This window comes from Cataglyphis hispanica, chromosome 15, assembly GCF_021464435.1.
Source record: "Cataglyphis hispanica isolate Lineage 1 chromosome 15, ULB_Chis1_1.0, whole genome shotgun sequence".
In the NCBI taxonomy this organism is placed as follows: domain Eukaryota; kingdom Metazoa; phylum Arthropoda; class Insecta; order Hymenoptera; family Formicidae; genus Cataglyphis; species Cataglyphis hispanica.
This window is the reverse complement of record NC_065968.1, coordinates 2,643,190-2,656,043: the sequence shown is the minus strand read 5'-3', so window position 1 is coordinate 2,656,043 and position 12,854 is coordinate 2,643,190. Positions and strand designations below refer to the sequence as shown.

At 37.2% G+C, this 12,854-nt stretch overlaps 1 protein-coding gene across 1 annotated transcript; it reads right to left on the bottom strand.

Moving 5' to 3' along the window:
* Positions 1 to 6: 6 nt before the first annotated feature.
* LOC126854980 (fibrillin-1-like) lies at positions 7 to 12,625 on the bottom strand. Its single transcript, XM_050602217.1, has 20 exons — positions 12,353 to 12,625; positions 10,321 to 10,632; positions 9,115 to 9,489; positions 8,727 to 8,874; positions 8,251 to 8,468; positions 7,170 to 7,328; positions 6,916 to 7,068; positions 6,659 to 6,796; positions 5,811 to 6,123; positions 5,560 to 5,735; positions 5,074 to 5,447; positions 4,730 to 4,989; positions 4,245 to 4,565; positions 4,041 to 4,129; positions 3,101 to 3,441; positions 2,517 to 2,962; positions 2,130 to 2,457; positions 1,593 to 1,845; positions 1,027 to 1,156; positions 7 to 930 (listed from the first exon to the last, which is right to left on the bottom strand). Exons 1-20 carry the CDS (start codon positions 12,435 to 12,437, stop codon positions 522 to 524), a joined length of 5,028 nt encoding a protein of 1,675 aa, XP_050458174.1. The 5' UTR covers positions 12,438 to 12,625; the 3' UTR covers positions 7 to 521.
* Between the last annotated feature and the right edge of the window lie 229 nt (positions 12,626 to 12,854).

The following is a 12,854-nucleotide window of genomic DNA, read 5'->3' as shown; positions in this document are numbered from 1 at the left end:
TGGAAATTTCATATTCTACATCTAATGTAAGTTTATTCCAAGTCCTTTACATATAACTTATACAAGCATTTATATGTACATTTAATTTGTTTTTTATACATATCTACTATTGAAATACTAGTATATTTATTTTAATGTTTCTTTTTTTTTCTCTAAAATCGAGCAAACAATAAAAAATTCGTACATTAAGTGCTTAAATATATATCGTTTACAATGTTAATTTGTTATATTTCCTAGAAGAAAAATATTTATATTCTTTAATGAGATAAAATCTGTGCGTGTTTGATCCTCACAATCTTTAAAATCAGAAAAGAAAGATTCCGTATCTTCCAAAATATTGTCCTGTATAATAAGATGATATAATTTGATAAAATAATATTTTTGTTCCTTTGAATTTCTCCGTCAAGTATAATAGAAGAAGCAATAAAAATCAATTACATCATTTTTTTCTACGATCATCTCCTATCTCTCTATTAATCTGTACTCTTTCCACTAATTACTCTTATTCAAATAATCTTCTCTCAGAATTCGTATTGCGAGACTAAGATGAAGATCTTGGCAACGGCGCTCCCCATGAACACGGCATTGTGATAGATCTCCATAGTGAGATCCAGCTCGATCTCCTGCGGCCCGGGGATGCTGCGCGTCAGCACCAGAACCGCCTGAGACGGCGCCGGTCTCTTCAGGGAGAAACAGGATTCCGTGGCGCGCGTGATACCTGGCGGTGCACGCACGTCCACCAACGCCATGGTGAATTGTACCGTCGAATCGGGCTGATAGCTTCCTCTCATGGTGAATAGCTCCAATCGACCGGTCGACGGGATCGGAAGCATGCTCACGAAGGTGATGAAGTTGTAGGAATAATGCGAGGGTGACCGAAGGCAAGCCAGGTCGTTTACACGACAATATCTTGAGGAGCGTACGCAACGGCTGAAATGACAAATTGGTTGGTACTCGCGTGACTTTATTTTATAATCAAATAATTGGTGAAATTTTTATTATTTCTAACATAAAAAATTAATATACTTTTTCCTCGTGGGGTCCCGCTGATATCCCGAAGGACAGTTTATTCGATTGCAACGGAAGCTACCGCGCGTGTTCTGGCACATCTCGTCCGGTTCCTTGCAGATCTGACCGGTCGCGCACTCGTCGATATCTGCAAATACACACACACATACAGTTGAGAAACAATTAGGTATCTACATGGCGGCACGTGGCGAAATCGTGACCGCGCCGACGTGAATGTCGTGATTACGCGAGATTGAGGAGATTGCGAGGAGCCGAGCGTTCGTGCTCGCCGGTGACCCTAAGCGATGCCCCAGTTCGCTTCGCAATCAGGTCAAGTACAAATTGCACTGCTCCGCTTAACTGCGGGATAAGTGTGTAGGTGGAATGCGTGCTCGCGTAGCTACAACACCGTGACTCACGTGTAAGACTCTCACTTTCCATCCCCCAATTACATCACATAATTGCTATATGAATTATTTATGTCTTCCATTTCTCTTTTTTCTTCTCATACAAATTTTCGTTCTCAATACCTTTATAATTAATTATGTTTTTATAAACTACATGAAGAGGAAAGATATCGTTACCCTGGCAAGCTCGACCATCGATGCCAAGTCTATATCCATCTGGACATTTGCACGCGTAACTACCCGGCGTGTTTTCGCAGATGCCGATGCAAAGATTGTCGTCCTTGAACTCCGTGCACTCGTCAATGTCGTTGCAGGTTCGATTGTCGGCATTTAGTCTGAATCCTGCTTCGCATCCGCATCTATAGCTGCCCCAAACGTTCATGCATACGTGCTGACAGAGCCCTGCTGTTCGCTGACATTCGTCGATATCCTATAAATGTCATCCATAATTTAAAAAAATGTTGAGTGAGTAATTTTTAATATTTTAACATATGTATGTGTCATATTTTATTTTTAAAACGTGTGTCTTATAATTGCAACAGACATAAAAAAAATCTTTGTTTGCAAAACATAATTGAAAATTAGTTTGCATTCTGGAGATGATCAAATTGTGTTCTCTCACAAGATTTCATGTTTCATTTCTATTAATTTCAGCTGATATTTAAAATCTGATAAGAGAGAATTGTGATCATATTATATCGGTAATAAACTCACTTTGCAAGCACCAGCAGCACCCCCGACGTTTTCAAAGCCCTCGTCGCATAAGCACTTGTAAGAGCCAACGGTATTCTCACAGCGACTGTTCGATCCGCAAATTCCGCTACCGTAAATGCTACACTCATCGATGTCGACGCAGTCGTTGTTGGGCCCAGGCGCGTGACCTGACGGACAGATGCAGTGGTAACCACCCTGTCTGTTCGCGCAGGTTTGTCCTTTGCCGCACTCGTGCGTTCCCTCCCGACATTCGTCCACATCGATGCAATATTGCCCAGACACGGGGTCCAGGGTATAACCGGGTCCGCAAATTACTCTGGACGTGCATCTGTAAGATTACGATTTTAATCCACTTATTCTAATTGCTGATGTAATTTTTGATCGTACCTATAGGATCCCAAAGTGTTGATGCACATTTGCATCAATCTGCCGCAAGGATTCGGCGTTGCCTGGCACTCATCTATGTCCACACACTTGCCACCTGAACCGGGCTCGAAGCCGCGCGGACAATTCGTCCAAGTACCAGTCGTGTTTGGCGTCGTCGTCGAAGTGATCCGCGCCGTCGTCATCGGCGATGTGCGCGTCTGCGGAGTCGGTATGCGTGCCTGCGGAGTTGATGTACGCGGAATACGATCGCAGCGATATGAGCCCAGGGTGTTCCTGCATTGATAACCAGGTGCGCAATCGTGGGTACCAAGAACGCATTCGTCATCATCTTCGCAGATCTCGGTCGCGGCGTTCAAGGTATAGCCGGTGCCACATGGCAGGAAACGCGTGCACGTGTAGCTGCCGATCGTGTTGTCGCATCGCTGCGTCGGCAGACAGTCGTTCTCCTTCGAGATAAAAAAATTTTAGAATTATTGAAAAAGATATAAACTGAGAGATTCTCTAATTTATCTTCTTTCAGATAAAAAAAGACATTATATTTATATTTATATTTAAAATCGTTTTACGATTAAAACCATCGTTACCTGCAACTGACACTCGTTAATGTCGACGCAAGCCTGCGTGAGATTGTCACGCCTGAAACCGGTCTTGCAGGTGCATAGATAGCTGCCCATGGTATTGACGCATTCTTCGTTGCTGCTGCAAGCATCCTCGAGCTCCCTGCACTCGTTGATGTCGACGCAGCCGCGATTTCTCACGAACTTGGTGCCGTCCATACACTTTTGGTTCGCCGGCGCCGGCATCGCAGCCGTGGTCGGTTTCCTGGTGACGGGGACAGGCGGCTTCGCGCAGCTGTAACCACCCGGTTGGTTGTAACAGATTTCGTCGCCGCACGAGTCTAATCCCTCTGCGCACTCATCCACGTCTACGACACCAAATAAAATACTTATCAGGTGTCCAAAATTTGAAAATACTTTTTGCAACAGATGATTTTATAATTAGAGTATTATCGAAATTCTTTAAGTAAGATGAAATAATAAAACATTATATATTTGTTTGCAAAATAAATATTATTATGTTTTCAAGTTAAACAGCTTTAATAAAAAGCATAGTTGAAAGTAATAGGAATAGCGTAGAACAAGGCGAAACACAAGACAATTCTGTTAGTCGTACAGTATTTATGCACAGACAATTGTTAATTAATTATACATATAAATATATTCAAAATTGACAACAACATAATTCACTATGCATTTCCTAGAGAAATTTATTTGAACATGCTGCAGTGCAACCTGACAAGGTTTGATATTGTTTTGAAGAGTTCTGAAAATATAAGAAATATCTAAAGTTGTTGTTAATATGGGAGCTCTACAAATTTTATATAATAGTATATGTTATAATTGAAAAAAATATATATTAGAAATATAATTGTTTAAAATATAACAGTAAAAAAAAGAAATTTTTACAATTTATAAATACGATTTACAAATTATATAATTTTATGAAAAATTATTAGATGTGTACCTTTGCACATGCGAAAGTGAGTATGATATCGATAGCCGGAAGGACAAGCGGGTCGTTGACGTTGACGAGGAGGAGGAGATCTTTCGCACCTGCGAAATGATATTTTAAATGTTAATAGCTTATATATAAATATTTTTTTTTACGATATTTTATTTAGCAATAAAATGCTCGCATTTTCAGTCAACTAATCGAGACTTCACGCACCTATATGAACCCGGCAGATTGACACATCTCTCGGAGAACTTTGCATCACAATTGTACTGCCCGGTCAAGCATTCGTCGATGTCCTCGCATTGTCGACTGCCCAAAGAATATTGGTATCCGGAGGGACAGGAGGGCAGCCTGGTTAAACACTCGAAACCGCCTTCTTTGTTAATGCAGTACTGATGCAAATCAAGCCGACAGTTGTGCAGGTTCTCGGAGCACTCGTCGACGTCCAAACAGGTGCCATTGAAGGCTCGTCTGAAGCCGCGGCCGCAGGGCGGTATCAATTCGCAGATGAAGGATCCGTTGGTGTTGACGCATCTGCGCGTCGAAAATTGCAAACATATTTGGTATTTGTAAATCCTGATACTAATTATTATAAAGAGAAATATTAAAAAAAAATTATTGTAAACAAAAAAAAATGAATTATTGTAAAAATGGTAGTTTCTGTGAGAAATACATTTTTCATATAAAAGACTGCACACCTGTGCGTGCTCTGAGGACAATCGTGTCGACCTAACAGACACTCGTCCACGTCCTGACAGCCCCTCGTTGTTGTACTAAAATACCAGCCGGCGCTGCAGAGGGGCGAGCAATCGTAGCCTCCTGGCGTATTCGTGCATCTCTCATGATCACGACATCCTGGACCAACCGCGCATTCGTCTATGTCCACGCAATAGCCCGTGTTCGCATCTCTTTTATATCCCAATCTACACGGTTCCGTGGACCAATAACGATCTGTGCTCTAAAATATAAATAGAAGTTACGATAATTAAATTAACAATTTTAAAGAGTTTATTTTTGCCGGATGAAGAAATATGTTGCTCACGAGACTACTTCTGGACATATGGACTTTTTTGTAGTGTGAACCGATGTACGGTCTCCTTGTTATTATGCTATTGACCGTGGTAGGCTTGGTAGTAGTAGTGCTGGTGGTGGTGGTGGTGGTGAACGCTTCGCAAATATAGGAGCCGTTCGTATTAAGACAATAATGAGTCAACGTGTTGCAGGTGTGCAGGCCGAGCTTGCATTCGTCCACGTCCTCGCAAGACTTTTCGATCTCGTTTTCGACGGAAAATTGAGAATGATTGCGCACCCGGAAACCAGATGGACAAGCCGGAGAACATCGGTAACCGCCCTGAGTGTTGATGCAGCGTTCGCCTAATCCACACGCCGCTATCCCGTTGACGCATTCATCGACGTCTATGATAAATTATCATCCTTTTACTACGATAAATTTATGATTTTCAACGAAGTTGAAAGATATTACATGCAAAATCCAAAGATATTATTCTAAGAAATAAAAAATAATCACCGATGCAGCGGCGAGATTTTCCGTCGACAAAGTAGCCGCTGCCACAGTTTTCAATCTCGTTCACCGGCGAAGCAACGCTCATTTCTTCTGACTTGTATCCCTGGCTATGTCGATCATCGCGTTGATTGTCATCACTCTCCTTAATGGATGTATTGCTATTTTCAACTGGTACGCATCTAATTTTTTTTTTCAAATTAGTATAAACTGATAAGATTTTTATTTTTCTAGCAAATATCGCGATATTTTCACACCTGTAACTACCGAGCTCGTTAATGCAGCTCTCGTCGTGCTCGCAAGAATGTAATTGTTCGCTGCACTCGTCGACATCGATGCACGTCATTTCGGAATCGTTTGCTGGTTTATATCCCGCGGAACAAGTTCGTCGCGTGGTCAAATCCTTTTGGTGAGCGGCAAGATCCTTTGTGAGATTTTTCTCGATTGGCGGAAGCGGAGGTAGATTCGCCAAAGAGAGAGATTTCATACACTTATACGCACCCTCTGTATTAATGCATATTGTGCTGGGATCAGGACAAGGATTGTGCGACTCGATGCATTCGTCTATGTCTAAAAGAAAATCAAGAGGTAAAGATTGTAATATTTATTTTTAAAGAAATTAGTTTTATTTAAGAAAAAGAAACAAAATGTGAAATAAAAAGATCTAGTGTTATAACTATGAGATTAGATTTTTTTAATGAAATTAATTTAACAATTGCATGTACAATTTTTATATTGATTAATAATAATCCCATATTAATCATCAGAAGCAAAAAATTTAATTCATTACTCACATGCGTGAAGGAGATGCGAGGATGAGGCGGTATTGCATGCGGAATGAGATCATCGTGGATGAGAATCAAATTCAATCAGACTCACTTTCAAGTTAATCGAACGATGCTGTTCACGAGTATTTGATCAATCTTTTATATTGATGAGAAAAAATGCAGGTCACGAGATGCTCTTACATGCCTGCCTAGTAGAGGAGGGGATCGAGTGTTAAATTCAAAAGTTCACTCTGTCAAGAAACGACGATCGTGTTGAGTGCGTATATACATGCAAAGAGAATTCAATGAATATCATCGATAGAGAATAGAATGCTTACCGACACAAGCACCCAGCCCGATACTGTACGTGAATCCTTCCTCGCACTTTATGTCGCACTCGTAAGCACCCTCGGTGTTTCGACATTGCTCAACATCTGCCAGACAGCTGTGAATAGTCTCCGCGCACTCGTCCACATCTGATTAACAAGATAAGTGAGGAGAGATAGAGAAGAGAAGAGAAAATTCCATGGAAAATTATTAATATTACTTCACGAATTAAAATTTAACTATCCGATGACAATTTATGCGACATTACCTTTGCATTGCTGCAACGATCTGTCAAACTTGAATCCCGCGGGGCAAGATTTCACTCCGGTCATCTCCAGACACGTGTAGCTACCCTGCGTGTTGACGCAAAACGGCTTATCGGCGGCACAAGCGTCCGATAAGACGGTGCACTCGTCGATATCTGACAAAAAAAAACGTAGTATGATATCGATTTTTAATTTGCTCATTTTCGATTTGCGAATAGATTTATCGAAATAAGAGATGATTTTTAATTATATCTACCTACGCATACACCTATACGTAGCTCCCATTGATATCCCGGAGGACAAGATTCGTAGGGTGCATTTTTGACAGATCTCGCCGTGATGCAGACGTATGATCCTATGGTGTTTTGGCATCTACCGCCAAGACACACGTCGCGCTCCAGACACTCGTCCAGGTCTGATGGATGGATCAGTTGTCGACGGAGAGTTAGGATCACATGCGAATGCACGATCGTGGAGACAGGTATAGCGCAGTGCGATTGAGATAGGACAATTAATCTCGTCGAAATAAAGAAAATCGAGAGAGAGATACGGATTCTCTCAATCACAATTCGCACAAGCGAGGTACAAGACAGAGTTAACAGTGCTCTAGCAAAACATATAGCGATACAGAATCGACACAGTATTGTGACTAGAGATGTAAAAAAACCAGTTTTTTTCTAATAAAAAAATGTATTTTTTTTATTGAAAAAGATCGTTTTTTTTCATTATTTTTTTATATATAATATATATAATAATAACTCATTCACTACTTTATAATATAGTATCATTTTTTCTTAATATTTTTTTATTAATATAATAAAAAAAGTTAAATAAGGTTAAATAAAATTTTTATATTTTTAATTTATTTTTTTTCAAAAGTAATTTTAATAAATTAATAAGACTTTTGCGGCAAATTATATTAAACTTGATATAACTCGGATAATTTTCAATTAGATGCATAACAAAAATTTATTAATTAAAAACAGTAATTACATAACTATATAATTACATAATTATATAGCCAATAATAAAAATAATAAAAAAGCAATTTGCAGTAATCAAAATATAAAGATTTTAATAGCTAAAAAAAAAATTTGAAAAAAGATTTTTTTTCATAAAAAGAACCGTTTATTATAAAAAAAAATATTTTTTCCTATTTACATCTCTAGTTGTAACGTACGTGAAATATAAAACATTGACGTGTCTGACGTTAGCATTGACATTAGGCAAGGAGACGCGTTTCTTACTCACGCTATAAAATAATGAATTTTGAATGTTATACGTCACTTGCTCTTACCTGCATTTGAGAGATTATATTTTAAATTGTATGTACATACCGTCGCACACCTGATTAGTGGCATTATAACGGTAACCCGATGGACACAACGGCGATAATTCGTTATCCTCGTCTACGTCTGCTTTCTTATTATCCTTGGGAGACTTTGGAATACACGAACGTCCGTCATTAGCCAAATCGTATCCTGGATTACAGCTGCATATGACAGCCACCCCATTGTCGGTGCATCGTTGTTCGCAGGGGTGAGTCGATTTGCATCTTAAAGCAAAAATTTCATTATTAATATTTTTATTATTAATAATAGAAACTAAGGTGATAAAATTAATTTTCAATGTTTTGTAAAAGTCACAATATATTGTTAATAATTAATTATAATAATATATTGTTGTCAATAATTAATTATAATAATAATCCTTTCTTATTGTTATCTGATTGATAACATCATATTTTATTCATTTCATTCATTTTCTTATGTAAAAAATATCTATATTAAGAACCTATATTATTTTCGCGTACCTGTCAGTCGGCAGATCTTTCCTGCAAGTCTTCCCGTCCTCCAACAAAGTGAAGCCGTCACGGCATTTGCAATAATACGAGCCCGGCGTCGGTACGCAAATGTCAGTGCAGAGCATGCCTTTCATGAGACGACAGATATCATCCAACTCTGTGAAAATCAGAACGCGCGATTTAAAGTCACGCTTGCGGGAAAAAAGTTACGAACAATGTCCCTTCCCACATGCTTCGCAGAATATGAGGGATTTGACGTTTATTGACAGAACAAACAATTTCAAGTATTGTAAGTAATTTAATTTTTTCACAATTTTTATTTTATTATTTAAAATTAGAGAGATATCCTACAGATAAATTATAAGATGAGCATCTTTGTATAAATTATATATTATACCTGGAGTTGGGATCGAATATGTGGTTTCCGACAACGTAGCTGATGCATCATCCGACAATGAGAATGAAGGCGATGTTGATGAAGAAGATGACAATGACGGCGATAACGGTGATGACGGCGATGGCGACGTCGAATACGACGATGACGGCGATGACGATGATGACGGCGATGACGGTGATGGCGACGATGGTGATGATGACGATGACGAGAAATCGAGATCTGTTTCCGTGCTTCCGCTCGATGATTCACTCGTAAGATCCGTCGTCGAGCTCGGCGACGCTTCACGACAGCATTCTAAGAATGCGGGATCCCATGGTATACCAAAGGAGAAACTCTTGAAGGAGCATCCTTGACCCATAGATCCCGCGAGGATACCTGAAAGACACTCGTCAAATCCATGCGTGCGAGAATAAAAGTTCATCAAGTTTTTCGATGATATGATATACAAGATGTTTCTAAATAAGTGCGAAAAATTTTAGAAAAATTCTTGAAAATTAAGGGAAGTTTTATATAAACATATGCTCCTATATTCCTCCCTCAGGAGTTACAAAAGGGAAGATGAAAATTACATTTTTATTTTTTTTTTTTTTTCAAATTTTGGACAAGTTAGAAAAATGAAATTTGGTGAACATTTTCCATTGATAGAAAGGATATTTATTAACATTTTTTTAGTCTTCCCGTATTTATAAGGGGATGAAACTAACAACCCCTATTCAATTTTTTATTAGAACTTTTTAACAGACCAGAATGTGATTATCTAAAAATATATGTTAGATAAAAATATATGTATAGAAAGCTTGATTCCTTTAGAAGTTTTTTATTTCTTTTATTTTTTTGGTAAAATTGTTTTGGTAAATAGTTTTTAAGAAAAAATAAATAAAATATGCATGCACAGCATCATGCTAATCGGCATAGAATTCGAGTTATGAGAATTTTAGAATAAAATAAAAAAATGAGTGAAACAAAATAATAATAAATAAATGAAATATTGAAATAAATGGATTTTAATTTGTTCAATTTAAAAAAAAAAATTTAATTTTTATCTTCTTTGAAGGAGTATAATTTCTCAAATATAGGAGTATATTTATATTATAAAAGACCCTCTTTAATTTTCAACAAAGAATCATCTAAAATTTTTCACATTTATTTAGAAACACTCTATATATACAAGATAAATTGTAAAAGTTTATTAAAAAAAAAAATCACCTAGCTTGCAGCCCTCGCAACAGTCGCGATGATGATCGCCGCGGCCGGAGGACGTCCTCGACTTGGCGCTCGTACTTGTTACGCACGCGAGACCTTGACGCGCGTCGGCTTTTCCCCTCTCACATTCCAGCTCGTGGTAGGCTCGAATGCAACAGATGTCTACGGCTTCCAGGCAGAGGCCCTGCTCCACCCTCGGCACTCCGGCCACCGGCCCGGTAAACTTCTCGCACCTAAGGCCCTCCTGGGCCCAAGAAGTGCCCAGATCGCAACACTTCTTGAACTGAGCTTCCATTCTTCCCTCGACAACCGCCGCTATTTCGGGCGATAAAAAATAAGCGAGACATGTGTAAATTTGCTCGCGGAGAACAAGAATAGTATGTCATTGAAGGGAATTTAATTTTAATTTAGTATATTTTACATTTGTAGGAATAAGTTCGATTAAAATTTACCGATTATTTTCGATTGAATCTCTCATTAAAATTAAACTAAATCGACAGAAAAAAGACGTGCAACTGCATGGTTTTTTTTTTTTTAAACAACGAATGTCTTATCTTTGATTCTAGAAGAGTGGTAAACTAGGTCAAACCTATTTGGCTCTTGTCAAGCTTATCATTCTCTCAATCTTTTTGCCAGCTTTATAAAAAAGTTAACTTTCTATTTATATATTATTTCAATAATGCAATAACTTAAATATGAGAGAATTTAATATTTTCTTATAAATATAAATATATAATGCTCTTTTATATGATAATTCTACCAGAAATTGTACAAGGAAAATTATGAATTTATCAATATCTATCTGAGAAAACTGTGGAAAAAATATGCTTTGCATACTGATAACAGCGACGAAATCTCGGAGAGACGGCGTGCAACATTTTCTCACTGATAGATGCGAGTCGCATATTTTATCTTGCAAAATATATCAATCTAATACGTAAATAGTTTCTAAGAAGAGCTTAGAGAGCTCCTCCAATATAGCACTTTCAATTGTCCTTCAATCTGTTTGATCTATCATATAATATGAAAATTAATTTATATCAATCGACGAAAATTACGTATATGGGCATCGCGCATATTCTTTTTAATATTATATAAAGCTACTATTACAAGTTTGAATATTAAATATTAAGTTTTAATATTAAATTTATGATGAGTATATCGCAGACATTAAATTATATATTACATTATTATTATATATAATTATTATATATTTAATTTTATATTATTTATTATATATTTAATTAAATTTTATATATAATTAAATTTAATTTTTTTTTTTTAAGAAAATTGAAATTCTATACAAAATCGCCAGAAGCAATATTCTTTTAAGAACAATTTTGTTTGTGTATATGTATTCATATAATCTCTCTTTAATATTATATATGTATATATTATATTATATATATTACTGATATCTTTTTAATAGAATATATTGGCGATTAAACTTTCCTCTTTGGAAATGCCTTGTAGTTTTGAAATATCGAATGCGATTCATGTAGCATTCTGCGTGCACAAATGAGTCTAGATCAATGGAGAAGTAACTAATAGGATGATTCGCTTAACGCCTGTATATACATTGAGTGCTGTCGCGACGCAATGAAATTTAGTTGATCGCAAATATCAGCAACTATAATTCGCTGATTCTACATAGAAAAGACGATAAAAATTTAATAGTTTTCTAAAAGATTTTTAAATTTTTAAATTTCTAATTTTTTAAAAGATTTACTCCGGATATTTTAATTCATGCTTTAATCGAATGTTTTATTTGAAAAATTAAACTATTTTTATTTTTTATTTTTATTTTTATTTAACATTTTTCAAAATTGCATGATATCTTTATGTAAAGACAATTGTCTTTATGTCATCTATATGTCAAAAATGTGTATGCTATGAGAAATATTATAAAAGCCAAAATTAACTTAAAAAAAATTTTTTTTTGTATTTTACGAATATCTTTACGATCAAATTTTTTTTTAATAATCTTCCATAATTTTCTAAGCGAATCAATCATTCTCTGGACTAACAATGATACCTCGTTTGTGCAGGATCAGCTGTTCCAGGTGGACCACCAAGACGAGGACAATAAAGGATGCACCAAGATTGACATATCCTGCCATCTTCCCTCATTGATTTCCACTCAATTATTATTAATATTCGAGCGAATTTTTCGCGTCGATCGGACACCGCAATTCAATATTTATTTCACCAGGAAATCGTCGATTGGACCTTTCCCGCTGAAACTTCTTCGAAAAAAACGTGATCGCTCTCGACTAAAGTCAATCTCGCCCGGATACGTCTCGGACAAGCGCTCGGCTTGCATTGAAGCATTTGGTTCGCCGGCTCTTTGGTTTTGTCATCTGCACCTTTATACATCTCCCTCGCAGGTCGGAGCCTCTCTTTCTACCCTTCGTCTTCATCCTCCCTCCTTCGTCTCAGCGCCGTTGCGTAGTAAGATGAGATTCCCACCTCTCTCTCTCTCTCTCTCTCTCTCTCTCTCTCTCTTTCTGTCTTTTTATCTCGTTAGATACAGCATA

Excerpts from the sequence above, each read along its gene's own strand:
- LOC126854980 (XM_050602217.1), bottom strand. The coding sequence starts at position 12,437 with ATGGCAGGATATGTCAATCTTGGTGCATCCTTTATTGTCCTCGTCTTG. Across the intron at positions 4,990-5,073 it reads ATATGTCCAGAAGTAGTCTC|AGCACAGATCGTTATTGGTC; the intron begins GTGAGCAACATA and ends TTTATATTTTAG. Across the intron at positions 2,963-3,100 it reads TTAACGAGTGTCAGTTGCAG|GAGAACGACTGTCTGCCGAC; the intron begins GTAACGATGGTT and ends TTTATCTCGAAG.